The 17,222-nt window shown below is 34.9% G+C and overlaps 1 protein-coding gene across 1 annotated transcript; it reads left to right on the top strand.

Moving 5' to 3' along the window:
- The first annotated feature begins 10,956 nt into the window (after positions 1 to 10,956).
- LOC139850853 (uncharacterized) lies at positions 10,957 to 14,352 on the top strand. Its single transcript, XM_071840297.1, has 3 exons — positions 10,957 to 11,367; positions 13,339 to 13,527; positions 13,628 to 14,352. Exons 1-3 carry the CDS (start codon positions 11,203 to 11,205, stop codon positions 14,072 to 14,074), a joined length of 801 nt encoding a protein of 266 aa, XP_071696398.1. The 5' UTR covers positions 10,957 to 11,202; the 3' UTR covers positions 14,075 to 14,352.
- Positions 14,353 to 17,222: the final 2,870 nt, after the last annotated feature.

Raw genomic sequence — 17,222 nt, 5'->3', positions numbered from 1 at the left:
TGAAAATCAATCATAACTACGTCATCGGTTAAGACGAATATATTTTACTCATCTCACTCTTTTACGATAGTCTCATTTATATTCTTCGCATAATCGAATCGTTTTATCTACATTACTCAATGATGATAAAACTCCATTATCACCTTATATTTGTCATGAAAACCTTCTTATTGTTATCCATAACAACCTCTATCAAATTTCGGGGACGAAATTTCTTTAACGGGTAGGTACTGTAATGACCCGGAATTTTCCGACCAAATTAAACTTATGAGATTAATATTTACATAAATTAAACCATACCAACATGATAAGCAATCCAAATTGTTGAGACTTGTGTTTTTGAAAAGAGTTTTACACAACGTTTGACCGTCCAATATGACCGATGATATCACGAACTATATAACATACGATAATTATACGTTTGTGTATATATATGTATTTATATATATTTAACATGATCTAAGGATGGTTTAACATCTCATTGTGTACTAATGACAATGAGTTATAAGTATATTTTGAAACTACTAACTTAAGTTTTCAAAACGATAACTATACGTAACATTCTTTGATATATATACTTATAATCTATAATGCTTACACATGTATCGTATATATAATGTATTTAATCACTTTTTAAGGACTTAAATACATAAAACAATATAAGTATATTCACAAAAGATAGTTATATTTGAATTCTCGTTCCGTTTCCTCAAGATTTCTATACGTATATCTAGGGTATATGTACCCGTATCATACCCAGCTTCTATACGTATTTACTATTGGTATATACACATCAAATCAACATCCTAATCAACATTATTACTGCCCTAGATATGAGGTAACTAGGATTTGTCAAGTAGTATGAATTATTAGTAAGAAAACAAAATTAGGAATCATTTTCTTTCTTTATAAACTAAAAACGTTTTTATAAATGAACACCATTTTTTCACTCCATTTTCTCATACCTACACCCTCATTTCTCTCTCAAAATACTCCTAACTTCATACTTGATCATCTCCAAGCATTTTCCCCATCATTTAGCTTCAATTACAAGCCTTAAACACCATAAGAAAACTCTTTCAAGAACATATCAAAATAACCACCCATTTGAAGAAGTTTACTTCCAACCTTTTGATCTAACTCCACCACTCTTTGATTCCAAGATTATTTATTATCTTTTGCAGTAACTTTGTCCAAGTAACTTGAGGTAGTAACCTTGTTCATAATCTTATTCAATTCATATTTATATAGCTATCTTATTTTGTGGTATAAAATTTTAACAACAAGAACATAGTTTGAATTATTTCAAACTTGTTCGCAAACTAAATAGATCCTTCTAACTTGACTTTTAAAATACTTCAAGACCTGTAATATATCATAATGATATGCTAACCTAACAAGATATAACTTGGTTTTACAAATAACATCTTAAAAACTGAATCTACGTCGTCAGAGTGCAACCGGGGGCTGTTTTGAGTTGGATAATTAAAAACCATCTTGAACTTTGAATTGGAAGTTCATGTTCTGGAAAAATGATATTTCTTATGAATATGTTAACACATAAAAATTTTATGGTTTAACTCAAAGTGTAAGTATTTTTAGAAAAATGATCATTAAATGATGTTTTTATGATGGAAAATGATCACTTTCATAAGTTTCACCAAAGTTTGACCTATAACCTATGATTTAGAATACAAACTAAGGTATTTTCAGTTCATATTCTTAAAATTTGACTCGATCCAAGGAAGTGGCAAGTTGAACCAACAAAAACAGAGTTGTAATGAAGAAACTACGACTAAAACAAGATTAGGTATCCGAAGCTAGTTTAGCTACGAAAATATTTGGAGAAAAAGTAAATTAATCATATCTTTTCTAATCCATATGATATTTTATATATAATTACTTATGATTTGATTTTATATATTTCAGGACCACCCGTAAACAACACGAGAAGATTAATCATAAGACCTCATGATTGTACGCAACACGTCATTTGACAACACGGTACTTTATGTACGCAACACGTCATTTGACAACATGGTACCATGGGTCGAGATTAATTCTGATCAATACGAATACGATGGGGTCTTTATTTATTTTATTTAAGCAACTAATTGTGAACCACTAACATCGGACTGCTAACTACGGACTAAGAAAATATTAAAAGTATATATATATGTAACGATTACTTAAAAAGAAAATATGTTGATATATTATATATATGGTTAGGTTCGTGATATCTATCGGAGACCAAGTCGAATTAAATACCTTCAAGGCAAATGTGAGTTTCATTTGCTCTCTTTTTAATTGCTTTTGCAATATATATTTTTGGGCTGAGAATACATGCGCTGCTTTTATAAATGTTTAAAAAATAGACACAAGTACTTAAAAATATATTCTACGTTGAGTTGTGCCACTGGCATATTTCCCTGTAGCTTGGTAACTACTATTTACATGGGTATTGTAAACGCGAATCCTGTTGATAGATCTATCGGGCCTGACAACCCCAACCGGACTGGACGACCAGTATTCAACGGTTGCACAGTACTTCGTTTTGGTGACTACACTTGGTACGGTGTAGTGAGATTTCATAATAAAGGGAATATACGACGTTGATTAAATGTTAAGTATGGTTACCAAGTGCTCAACCACTTAGAATGCTTTACATACACTTGCGAGTGTATTATGTTTATGATTATGAAATCTTGTGGTCTATTAACATATTGAAATGATTGTTATGATAAACCTATGAACTCACCAACCTTTTGGTTGACACTTTAAAGCATGTTTATTCTCAGGTACGAATTAAGTCTTCCGCTGTGCATTTGCTTAATATAAGGACATTACTTGGAGCCGATCATCGCAATGGGACCAAATGTTGATGACTTCGTCCAGGTGGATTTGGACGGGTCCTTTCAGATAGTCCCATTTGATTTTAAGGAAGCAACAATTATGACAATAACATGCTAAATGCCACACTGTCTACTGCCATTCAACATGAAACCCATATCATCTCCATAGAATTTCTTAATCAAGTGAACCTAAGTTGCATTGGGAGAATTAAAAGCTTGCCAATACCATTTAAAGATCATAGCAGGAGACTAAAAGAGTGTAAGCTACCATATCGAGACCACCTTTTTCATAAGATGCTGACACATTATCCCATTTTAACCATTGCATTTTTCAAAAATTCTCTTCATTGCCCCCACAAAAATCTAGCTCTCAGCTTCTCATGCAAAGAGATAATAGTTTTGGGAGCACGAAATAAAGAAAAAAAAGTACCAATGCTACCGAGAATTGATTTAATGAGAGCAAGCCTTCCACCAATGAATAAAAACTTCGCATTCCAATTAGATAACCTTGTTTTAAAATTTTCAATCAAGAGAGACCAGCAAGCCAAACGTTTCATATTACTCTCATTCTCGCACGCTCAGACTAGTTAGTAATCACTCACACGGCGAGTCTCCACATGCGAGTGGTGTTGGGTTTTATTTAAGTTTTCCAATTAATGCGAAAGGCCCAAAGTGATGGGAAAAATAGGTCACAACGGGCAATCTACAAAGCGGAAACTAACCCGTTTGACAAACATTTCCCGACCCGTATGAACTCGTGAGGATACTAACAAACAAGCTATACCAAATTCAAGCCAATTCAGTCCAAATTCAGTAACAAATCAGCTAATACAAAATAATCAAGCACACACAATACACACGAGACTTTTTACGTGGAAAACCTCTCAAAATCGAGAGTAAAAAACCACGGGACATGTAAGCCACTTAAATTCCACTATCATCAACAAGAGAGCAATACAATAATCCTTCTCTAGATCAAATAGAGGTATACAACATCATCATACTCTTAAACTACAACAATCAACAAGTATATGAAACAATTAAAGACAAAAGAGGAATGATTCACCCAATAAACTGCCCTCTGTTCCAGCAGTGAGAACACGAGATAAAGGCCTTTTTAGAAGAATTCAACGGTTGAAAACCTTGGCACTGATGTCAGGAAGACACAGCCCAAATTTGATGAAGATCCAACAGTAGATCTCCGGGGATCGTCGATTTACTGGGCTGCTGTAGCTATAGACGGGAATTGGGAAAACACACTTTTTCTTGAGTTGACTTCTCTCTTTTTTATCTCTCGTAATGAATACAGCTGCACTTGATTTGAGTTAAGAGATTCCTCTGATGGTTGACCAAGTCAAACAACCATTGGGCCTAATTTTGTTGGGCTTTGGGCCTTTCACATTAATTGGAAAACTTAAATAAACCCAACAAATCTCCCCCTTTCCAATTATGAGGAAGGGATCGCCATCCCGGAGATCGAGCAACATACCTTGAGCTTCTCACTTGCTAAAGCCTTTGTGAACATGTTGGAACCATTATCATCGGTGTGAACTTTATCAAGTTCAAACAAACCATCTTCAAGACGTTCTCTAATCCAATGATACCGCACATCTATATGTTTTGTTCGCTTATGATACATAGAATTTCTAGCCAAATGAATCCCACTCTCATTATCACAAAGAACCACATATCGTGATTTCTTAAACCCAAGGTCTTGTAGAAACCTTTTCATCCACAATAGTTCTTTGCACGCTTCTGTTGCTGCCATATACTCAACCTCAGTTGTAGACAATGCAACACACTTTTGTAATCTTAATTTCCATGAAACTGCTCCCCCGCGAAAGTCATCAAATAACCAGAAGTGGATTTCACATTATCTTTATTTCCTGCCATATCTGAGTCTGTATAACCAACAAGCACCGACTCTCCATTTCTGAATGTGATACCTAACTTTGAAGTACCTCGTAAGTATCTCATAATCCATTTAACCGCTTCCCAATGCTTCTTACCCGGATTTAACATAAACCGACTAACAACACTTACCGCATGAGCTATATCTGACCTAGTACACACCATAGCATACATCAAACTACCAACCGCTGAAGCATATGGAACTTTGTCCATCTCCTCAACATCCTCCTTTGAAGTAGGAAAATCTCTATCTGTTAGCTTAAAGTTGTTAGTAAGAGGGGAACTAACCACTTTAGCATTCTCCATGTCGAATCTACTAAGCACCTTTTCAATGTATTGCTCTTGTGATATATGTAACGTCTTAGCACCTCTATTTATAGAAATCCGAATGCCAAGAATCTGTTTTGCTGGCCCTAAGTCTTTTATAACAAAAGACTTGCTCAATTCTTGCTTCAACTGCGCAATTCTTTTAATATTTTTACCAACAATCAACATATCATCAACGTATAACAACAATATGATGAAATCATCATCACCAAACCTCTGAAAGAAAATATAATGATCTGAAGTTGTCTTTCGATAGCCTTGCTTTCTTATAACCGACTCAAACTTCTTATACCACTGTCTCGGTGCTTGCTTCAACCCATATAGCCTTTTCTGAAGTCTACAAACATAATCTTCTTTACCCTTAACCCGAAAACCTTCAGGTTGCATCATGTAGATTTCCTTATCCAAATCACCGTGAAGAAAAGCAGTCTTGACATCCATCTGTTCAACCTCAAGATCAAGACTAGCAGCTAACCCAAGAACCATTCGAATAGATCCCATCTTCACAACCGGTGAGAAAATCTCATCAAAATCAATACCCTTTTTCTGGCTGAATCCTTTAACGACTAACCTAGCTTTGTACCTTGATTGTGAAGTAAGCTCATATGTCTTCACTTTGAATACCCATTTGTTTCTCAAAGCTCTCTTGCCTTTAGGTAACTTCACCAGCTCATAAGTATTATTCTCTTGTAAGGAATTCATCTCATCTTGCATGGCTTCACCCCACTCTTTCTTATGTTCATCTTTCATAGCTTCTTCATAACACTCTGGCTCTCCCCCACCAGTGAGTAATACATAATCATCAGCAGAATATCTAACAGAAGGATGACGGTCTCGGGTAGACCGCCTAAGTGGGACAAATGAAGGAATATCTGGTACTGGAATCTCTACCTGCTCCGAAGCATAATCATCATCAGTACCATGTTCATCATTATGAACATCATCTCCAACATGTTGTGGAGTAACTAGGTCCAAATCAACAAGATCAAAACTAGGTTGAGGAACTGAATCTGTCTTATCAACATCTTTTAACATCTGATCTTCTGTAAACATAACATCTCGACTTCGTACGAGTTTCTTCTGAACTGGATCATATAACCTGTACCCAAAATCATCTTCACCATAACCTAGGAATACACATGGCGTAGTCTTCATATCAAGCTTTAACCTTTCATCTTTGAGAACATGAACAAATGCTTTACATCCAACGACTCGTAAATGACAGTAAGAAACATCTTTGCCGCTCCAAACCCTGTTAGGAACATCAAAACGCAAAGGTACACAAGGGGTTAGATTAATAATATGAACTGCCGTATTTAAAGCCTCACCCCAAAAGGAATCGGACAACCCTGCATGTGAAACCAAACATCTAACTCTCTCAACCAAAGTTCTATTCATCCTCTCTGCTAAGCCATTTAACTGAGGTGTCTTTGGTGGAGTCTTTTGATGCCGAATACCATTCTCCTTACAATAAGCATCAAAGCTCCCAATGTATTCACTGCCATTATCAGTCCGAATACACTTGAGCTTCTTCTCCGTTTGCCTTTCAACTAGTGCATGAAATTCCTTAAACTTTTCAAATACTTGATCCTTTGACTTTAAGGTACAAACCCACACCTTCCTGGAATGATCATCGATGAATGTAACAAAGTAGGAACATCCACCAAGTGTCCTAGTCTTCATAGGCCCACACATATCCGAATTTACTAGATCAAGTACGTTCTCCATTCGAAAAGGAGAATAACTCTTAAACACAACTCTGGTTTGTTTCCCTTCCAAACAGTGAGAACACTTACTCAAATTAATATCACTAACACCCGATAACACATTCTTCTTACATAAGATAGACATCCCTTTTTCACTCATGTGGCCAAGTCTTTTATGCCACAACTCGGTAGAATCAACATTGTCCATTGCGTTAACAATGTTCTGGATGATCTTCGGACGCGTTATGTATAATCTTGAGTCTTTCTTGCCTCTTCCCACTATCATAGAATCAAGAGTTAGTTTCCAAATACCATTACCAAAACCGTTATAATAACCATCATCATCAAGAATGCCTGTTGAAATAACATTAAGTCTCATATCCGGAACATGTTTTACATTATACAAAACTAACTCCATTCCCGTGTCAAATTTCAAACAAACATCTCCAATACCAACGATCTTTGATAACCCAGAATTACCCATCCTAGCAAATCCATAGTCACCTGGAGTGTAAGATGAGAAGTGATCTCTACATATTGCAACATGACATGTAGCACCACTATTAACAATCCAACTCGTGTCATCATGAGTAAGATTGATCATATCATAATCAATACAAACAAAGAACTCATCCGTGATAGCGTTAACTTCAACCTTATCATCATCACCACCATCACTTTTCTTTTGTTTATTCTTGTCATATGCCTTTTTCTTCTCATTTTTTAACTGTGGACAATACCACTTTGTGTGCCATTTTTCATGACAATGATAGCACTCAACATTAGAAAACTTTCCTTTTCTTGAGCTACTACGATTCTTGCCTCTTTTACCATGACGTCTACTATGACTTCTCCCCCGCATTTCTGTGACCAAGATATCTGACTGTGAAGAGGAACCTTGTGACTTTCTTCTCATCTCTTCATTCAAAATACTACCCTTAGCCAATTCCATGGTGATAATACCATTCGGTGCAGAGTTGGACAAAGATGTCCTAAAAATCTCCCAAGAGTCCGGTAACGTACCAAGTAACCAGAGACCTTGAACCTCATCCTCAAACTTGATACCCATTCCTGCAAGCTGATTAATAATACCCTGATATGCATTTAGGTGATCTGTAATAGGAGTCCCATCATGATACTTTAAACCCATCAACTGTTTAATTAAGAACAACTTGTTATTCCCAGTCTTTCGTTCATATAACTGTTCAAGCTTATTCCATAAGGCTTTAGCATCAGTCTCCCAGTAATATGGTTCACTACATTATCATCAACCCACTGCCGAATATACCCACATATCTGTCTATGCAAAATTTTCCATTGAGCTTCAGACTTACCCTCAGGCATACTCTCAGTAAAAACAGGTAAATAATAATCTTTCACATAAAGAAGATCCTCCATTTTACCTTTCCAAACATGATAATTTAAACCATTTAAACTAACCATCTTACTTGTATTAGCTTCCATCTTTCACACAAGTCAATCAAATAACCTTAAGCTCTGATACCAATTTTATGGGAAAAAGAGGTCACAACGGGCAATCTACAAAGCGAAAACTAACCCGTTTGACAAATATTTCCCGACTCGTATGAACTCGTGAAGATACTAACAAACAAGCTATACCAAATTCAAACCAATTCAGTCCAAATTCAGTAACAAATCAGCTAATATGAATTAATCAAGCACACACAATACACACGAGACTTTTTACGTGGAAAACCTCTCAAAATTGAGAGTAAAAAATCACGGGACTCGTAAGCCACTTAAATTCCACTATCATCAACAAGAGAGCAATACAATAATCCTTATCTAGATCAACTAGAGGTATACAACATCATCATACTCTTGAACTACAACAATCAACAGTATATGAAACAATTATAGACAAAAGAGGAATGATTCACCCAATAAACTGCCCTCTGTTCCAGCAGCGAGAACACGAACTACAGGCCTTTTAGACGAATTCAACGGTTGAAAACCTTGGCACTGATGTCAGGAAGACACAACCCAAATTTGATGAAGATCCAACGGTTAGATCTCCGGGGATCATCGATTTACTGGGCTGCTGTAGCTATAGACGGGAATTGGGAAAACACACTTTTTCCTGAGTTGACTTCTCTCTTTTTTATCTCTCGCAATGAATACAGCTGCACTTGATTTGAGTTAAGAGATGCCTCTGATGGTTGACCAAGTCAAACAACCATTGGGCATAATTTTGTTGGGCTTTGTGTTGATGCCAACGGAGACAGAAGCTAGGACCACCACATAATATTGTCCGCTTTGGGAACAGCGAGCCACCAGCGACTCAACTGCCCTCACGGGTTTAAAACGCGTCCAGTGAGGAAGAGGTATCAAGCCACATATATGGGCCTTTGTTTTTGCCTCTCCAACCGATGTGGGAAAGGGGTGAAGGTCACCCCAACAATCCCCCCCCCCCCAAACATCGGTGTGCTAACCCCGGCTCTGATACCAGTTGATGGCAACGGAGACAGAAGCCAGGACCACCACAGAATATTGTCCGCTTTGGGAACAGCGAGCCACCAGCGACTCAACTGCCCTCACGGGTTTAAAACGCGTCCAGTGAGGAAGAGGTATCAAGTCACATATATGTGCCTTTGTTTTTGCCTCTCCAACCGATGTGGGAAAGGGGTGAAGGTCACCCCAACAAGCGGTTAGTCCAATATTGAAGTACTCGCATAATTTATTTTTACGTAATATTATTTTTAAATTTTACTAAAATTACTTATTAAACACTATACTCCATCCGTCTCAAAATAATTGTCCTGTTAGACTTTTCAAAGTCAATTTATTAAGTTTTGACTTTGAATATTTGTTGATTTTTCTATAGAATATTTGATGAAATTTATATGAATAAATTAATTTTCGAATGTGTTTTCATTTGGTGTAACTTTTGTTCGATATTATATAACATAAAGGAACATATTTTAAAGTCAAAATTGAAGAAAAAGACTCAAAAATTCAAAACATGACAATTATTTTGGGACGGATGAAGTATTATTTTCTAATACAAATATCAATAAATTAATTTTACATCATCATTAACCATTAATTAATAAAATAATTATCAAACATATAATAATAATAATAATAATAATAATAATAATAATAATAATAATAATAATAATAATAATAATAATAATAATAATAATAATTATTATTATTATTATTATTATTATTATTATTATTATTATTATTATTATATTATACTATAGTATATAGAAGAAGTAATGACAAAAGGTGTATATTTGCAGGGACACTCCGACATGTGTTTCCTTTGGAAACCCACCAGACTCATCCCGAAAGAGTCAGATGCCGAAAAAGTACCTCCACCGGGTCCCCACACATGTCATAGGAGCAGCCATTATCCCACTGCAATAAGAGTTGTAAATTCTTACCGCGAGTGAGGATTGAACCTGCGCCTATTTTATGGCAAAACTTTCACATGGCGGGTCCCAGCTTCAAAGGTATCAGATTTCACTGAGCTACTGCTACATTTATATAGAAGAAGTTAATTGTGCCCCTGATTCGTCGGCTACTATTCACAATTTTTTTTTTTTAATATTTACAGTCTTTTTCCATAGCAACCAAACGCATGCAGTGTTCACGAGTTTTTTTTACTTTTCACATTTTTTTATTTTTTTACTACGTCTTTTATCACTTAGAAAAAGTGTGTGAGATAGTATATATGAACACAAAGTATGTCTTTTTATCACTTAAGGAAAGTGAATATATAAACACATAGAACAACTATTATTCATTAAATTTTTTTGTTTACTGTTTTTTTGTCTTTTTAATTAAAATCATCTCAGCAAAGCAAGAAACTAAGTCCATTCGAAATTAGTTTTAGTTTACGATTCAAATTCAAAATGTTTTTTTACAAGGTATATTAACGACAGCCCTTAGGGCTGTCTTTAAGAGATTTAGACACACTTCTTTTGTTTGTACATTGAAGATAACTGCTCAATTCCTGCAAATAACCACCCCTAATTAATAAATTGTATAAGTCCTTTATGCACCATTTTTTCCTTAATGACAACCCTAAGGGTTGTCATTAGAAAACTTCATATTTTTTTAGCAATAATTTTCCCTTACAAAAATACGTTGACTTTTTTGAATTGCTATTCGGCAAGAACAAAGACACTTCTAGGTCTAGGGTTTTCACGTGTCCCCGATTTCCAAATGTTGATTCTTCTTCACCTGTCTCTCTAATTTATCATTATTTTTTATATCCCAATAATCTATCTTGCACGTCTCAAATTCCTCATCAATCGAATTCAATTCATTAGGTTTATATCTTGTTTGATTTCGACAGAGAACTAATTCAGCAATCAATTTTATGATAAACATATATCAGTCGATACATACAAGATATCTGTATCTATAGAGAAATGAACAAGATAGAAAGAGCTCATCAGATGTATAGAGATGGTAAGTATGAAGAAGCTTTAGAGTTTTATACAGAAGCACTTTCAATTGCTAAATCTAATCCCCAAAAGATCGCTCTTCATAGCAATCGTGCCGCTTGTTTTCTCAAACTTCATCTCTTCAAAAAGGTACTTTATTTCTGTTTTTGTTGTTATATATAATTGTTTGTTTCAGTAGCTAGTTTATCCAATAAAAGTGCTAATCTGAATTTTATGATATGAGTTGATTATTGAATTTCAGACAATTTTGTATTATGAATTTATACTTTATATATGATGTGTGATTCATAAGTGTGATATTATCAGTTGATTTATGCCTTATATAGTATGAAGCGATTTGATTACAATAGTTTATGTGATACTTTCTTGCATATGTGAAAACTTAAAACTGAATTAATGTCATGTTTTATTGGATAAAAACACGGGAAGATTTCTAAATTGCCATGTATATTCAGATCAGTATAGATAGATAAAGTTAGCCTCTTTTTTAGTCAATTTGAATGTTTTCAATAGAGGATGTTGTTGGTGATTTTAGTGTGATCCAACAACATTTTAGGTTGTTGCGATTTACATGTAAGCAAAGGATATTGAGTCATACTTGTTAACGGGTTCGGTGAGTGTGGAGTACATGCACGTAAGAGTTTACTCAATATCGAAGGCGAAAATGGCGGGCGTCAAGGGTCTGCGCCCCCTTGTGGGGTCCAAGGGGCAGCGCCCCTGGCTGGGTTTCCAGTCAACAATTACAAACAACTTTTCCCGCCTGATTGAAGGGTTGCACCCTTTCAGTTTAACTGCCAATATTAATGGAATATCTTAATATTGTTTTTGGCACGTTTTGCTTACATAACACAAGACACAGAATTCTCATTTCTCCAATAATCTGATTTGTGATTTCATTGCCAAAAACATAAATTACGTTCTTGTCTTATCTTTGTTAAGATTTCGTGAAACCAAGGCAATCGTTGGGTCGAAATACTTTATAGAGAAAGTGAATACACGATTCAAGAATCAATCCGGACATTCAAACCATACCCAATTTTTAACAGATGTAATTTCGACTCTTTATATATTATTAGTGGGTTAATTTGGTTCGCGGTGTACCTTAATTGGGATAAAAAAATGCTAATTAAAATAATGGGGAATGCGTCAAAAGGGGTTTAAGATTTGCCATCTCTTTCAATGGATATGGCAAAGCAGTGGATTTATCAGATTAAGATTTCGATAACGTAGTTTGTTAATTATAAGTAAAGCATTACTTATTAAAATTTATTAGAGGTGAACTAAAAAGGTGTTTGTAGGACAACTGAACCTTTTGTGACCCCCTATTAACAAGTTACTGTTTCAATATGATAAATTGTTTTGGCCCGTTACTCAATCTGTCCACTCCGATCTCTAGATTCCGGGCTCGATTTAGGTGGTTTATGAGTCAATCAAGGCTAGGGGTCCTATTCTTAATATCTTCACGAGTTACATGGACTCAAGTGGCCCACACATCTTTATAATCTTGTTAGATGAGCAATCTGAATTAAATGTACTTATTGACATGAATCTAGTTCGTGAACCTAAACTATTCTTTTTAAACACACTACCTTTTTCAGTAGGTCCTTAAGACTCGGATCTTTTATTTTTCATTAGTACTTTGGTTGAAGCATATTCTTGAAACAGCTCGTGAGATTTAATCTAAAGAAAAATAAAACACTTGATCAGTACCTAAAGAAGTATAAGCGTACTTGGTTTCTTTAATTAGTAAAGTAAGCACAATTGTTGTTTTTTTGGTAATCGTGCATGTTAATAATTTATTGGTGAACTAGCCTACATATCTAGTCGAGTTTGATGATCCTACACTTTTATTTATGTCAAGCCGTTGGTAAATGACAAGCATTATTAGACTACTAGTTGTAACTATTAGCCGAGTATAAGATTGGACAACTTCTTTTGCAGTTGAAATATGTAAAAAGATTCAACTTGTAAGCTTTTTGCCTGTAATAGTGTGATCACATGTTGCGCACATGATACTCTTCCTCTTTTGTCAAAAGATATTACTTAACCTGTAGTTAGAGAGACTTATATAGTTTACTGACATTTTGGTTATCATATTAGGCAGCCGAAGAATGTACTTCAGTGCTCGAGCTTGATTATGAGCATACAGGAGCCTTGATGTTACGCGCTCAAACTCTGGTCACCCTCAAGGAATACCACTCTGCACTTTTTGATGTAAACCGCCTCATTGAGTTAAATCCTTCATCTGAAGTGTATCAAAATCTTGAAGCCCGTTTAAAGACACAAGTGGTACTCCATACTTTTTACAAATACAATTTCTAAATTCCTCACCACCCTTACATATTCTTAAAAGTCCGTAATATTTTGTTATGCTTTTGGTCAAGGAAAGTCCCTGGCTCCAATACCCGAAGCTGAAACTGAGCTAGAAGAGGAAGATGAAGATGCAGATGAAGACGATAATGAAGAAATTAACAAAGAGGAAGAATGTGTTTCATCGAGACTAGAAGGAACTCGTGAAGTCGATAATGAAGAACATAACAAAAATGAAGAATGTGTTTCATCAGGACTAGAAGGAAACAACGATCACTCAAAGGAACCCGATGTGCCCAAAATTGAGGTCAGAAAACCTGAAAGCGTTAAAAGTAGCATCACCGTCACTCAAACTACAAGCCTCAAGGACGAAATCCCAAAGCCAAAGGGACATTCACGCCTTGATTATTCAAGATGGGATAAAGTCGAAGATGATAGCAGTGAAGATGATGACGATAGTGATGAGGATTCTCGACCTCAGTATCGTTTCCGTGTAAAAAATATTGGTGTAAGGTCAGTAAAGTAGATAGATAAATGTATGAAAGATCATTGGAAATTACGGTTATATCTCCGGTCTCACCCTCCATGCGAAAATGAGGACGAATGGTATTTTTAGACTATACATTGTACAGTTTATAGGGTGCTGTTGCCGGATGAAGATTATGATGGTCCCCTGAGATTGCAACCCTTCATGAATTCAGGTTTTGTGAAGTTTGTGTTAGTGTTGTGGGAGTATATTTATTTTTATGGATATCCATTTTTTTATATACATGATACATACATGATAATTATAATTATAATATGACGTCGGAATAATTCTTAAAAATGTCTATCAGTTGGAAAATGAAGAAGGAATTATAACTTGTATTTCTACTCGGTAATCATACAATTTTGTGTCTGAACTATTAAGGTTTTCTGTGTTGCTAAATCACATTTGAATTATTGGATTCAAAATGTATATCAATGGGTTGGAGACTTGGTGTAATGGATGTAGATCCAACCCTCTTAATCAAAATTTGTGATATAGTTCTGGTACTTCAAATTAAATAATTGTGTCACACTTCCATAACCTTTGTACTACGTATAATATAATCAGACAATTTAAGGACCCCATCTCAATGATTATGTCTTGTAGATTTGAATTACATGCAAGAGCTTGGAGGGAACATAATATATTTAAAAATGCCGAAATTCAAGAAAATAATTAATTTAATCTATAATCCAAATTTGGAGCATATTGCAGAAATAGTCCTTGGGCTTTTCAAAAACTTATTTTTTACTTCATGAATTTCTCTGTGACATATTTGGCCCAGATGATAAATTGCCAAGTGCTTATCCTCGGTGATCCTTCATCAACATTAACAATGTCATAGGAAGTGTATGTATATATCTTCAAAATTAGAAAAATGTTAAACTTGTTAGGATATTAGGACCCAAACAACGCTAGTAATTCTACAAGATTACTAGCCGAGTAGTGATACTATCAAGATCACTCAACCCACTTAATGAACGAAAGATAATAAATGCGAAAATGTAAGAACGACACAAGATATAACGTGGTTATATGCAATCGTTGTGATTGCTTTAGTCCACGGACCAACTAGAGATTGTTATATTACTGAATACTTGAGAGTGGTGTGTTACAATGACTATGAATGAGCTCTATATATAGAGCAAACAAGAAACCAACCAAACTACAACTTGATCTTCAAGTGTGCTAGTAATCATGAAAGATAAACCAACTAGCCATGCTTTACACCCACTAATGACATGATCACAGCCACAATTAGTGGTGTAAAGCAACCCACTAAGCACCTAAAGTGAAAGGAGAATCAATCAAGATCGGATCCCATGTGTGCAAGTTGCCCACTTGCTGCCAGACATCGTGCGCGCCGTGCACACTTAAACGTGCGCGCCGTGCACACTCCCAAACTTCGAGCAAGCTTTCTGATCAAAACTTCTCTAGTGCGCGCAGGGAGCGCGCCGCGCACCATCACCGCGCACAATCAACTTGCTCTGTTTTTGATCTGTTTTTCTCTGTTTCACGCTTACCGAAATCTGCAAAATCCGTGCAAGTGTTGAAACATTTTTTTTTTTTTCGTTTTGTATAAATGTCTCCATACTCTAACAAATCTCCCACTTGGAGACTTTTGTCACGACCCGGAAAATTTCGACTACTTTTGAACCGAACTCTCGATCCGATGTAATAATTTCGACACGATAAGAAATGTCTATTAGGTTGAGTCTCAAAAAGTTTGACTGTTTCATATATTCAATTGACCTTCGACTGTTCTCGACGATACACGAACAACTAATTGTAAATAGCTACATGTATATTTAAAATATATATATATATATATATATATATATATATATATATATATATATATATATATATATATATATATATATACACACACATATATATATGTAAATATTTCTTGTAAATATATATAATTATATTAAAAATATATAATATATTTATTTTAGTAGTTAAAAACTTTCTATTTAAAACTGTTTGTATATAGAAAGAGAATACATTAAAAATAACTGTTTTCAAGACTAATTAGTAAACGTCAGCGACACTCGGTTGACGTTTTGTTAGTTTTAATATAGATGTAATATATGTTCATGAATGATTAAGATAAAAATTTGACTGTAAATTGATAACGAAGATTTTAGATTTGTTAAAAAAAATTTACATTTTTAAGTTTAAATATTAGTACTTCGTATAGATAAATTGAAACAGAAAATAAATAATTATCTAACCTTTTTGATCAGGTTTCAAACAGTTAATGAGTGAAATAATTAAATATATTTAATCTAAAAATTTGGGATTTTTAGGAACACTTTTATACATTAATTGTTTAGCAGTGGACACGATATTATACTGTGAGTTAAAAGTGTCGGTAGATTTAAATATTTGAGGCTGCTATGTGATTACTCACATGTTTCTTCTTATTATTAAATTATTATTATTAATTATTATATTATAATTATTATTAACTTTATGAATTATAATACTGAAGTATATGTTATATATAAACATATGGTACATTACATTTACTCATATCGCTTCTTCAACCATCTCTCATAACTTATACCAAAACTTTTGTTATTGAATCCTTGTATTCTCTTCCTCACTTTTACTCCACGAACCAACAACGCTCCTAAATTGCCTCAAAATCTCTGTAAAAGTCACAATTCCAACCAAACCATAATCTTCTCTAACAACCCAAGCATAACTAACACGATGAGTAATCATTTGCACCATAACCGCCATCAATGTGTTCCACGGGCCATAACCAGCAACCACCAAGATCACCCTTAAACCACCACCTCCTCCATCAAGAACCACCTTGAATCACCGTCTTCAATCTCCCTTTTCTTGATTTAACTCGTGAACCCACCGGTGATCATCAACCCGTTTGAACCACACCCGCCACTACCATCAACCACCCTCATCATCCAAATCACCTTTCATTACCACAACAAATACCATGAACATCCCTTTCTGTATCTTTCTTTCGATGTCTTTTTTTTTCTATCCAGGAGTCCCACGAACTGCAATCACTACCGTAACTGTTACTATCTAGTGTCTATTGAGTCAAATAACCACTATCCTTATCAACTAATCAACCACCTGCACCAGATTTCTGTTTCAACCGAACCCA

Source organism: Rutidosis leptorrhynchoides, chromosome 1 (assembly GCF_046630445.1).
Source record: "Rutidosis leptorrhynchoides isolate AG116_Rl617_1_P2 chromosome 1, CSIRO_AGI_Rlap_v1, whole genome shotgun sequence".
In the NCBI taxonomy this organism is placed as follows: Eukaryota; Viridiplantae; Streptophyta; class Magnoliopsida; order Asterales; family Asteraceae; genus Rutidosis; species Rutidosis leptorrhynchoides.
The sequence above is the reverse complement of the archived record's forward strand: the minus strand, read 5'-3'. Positions and strand labels throughout refer to the sequence as shown.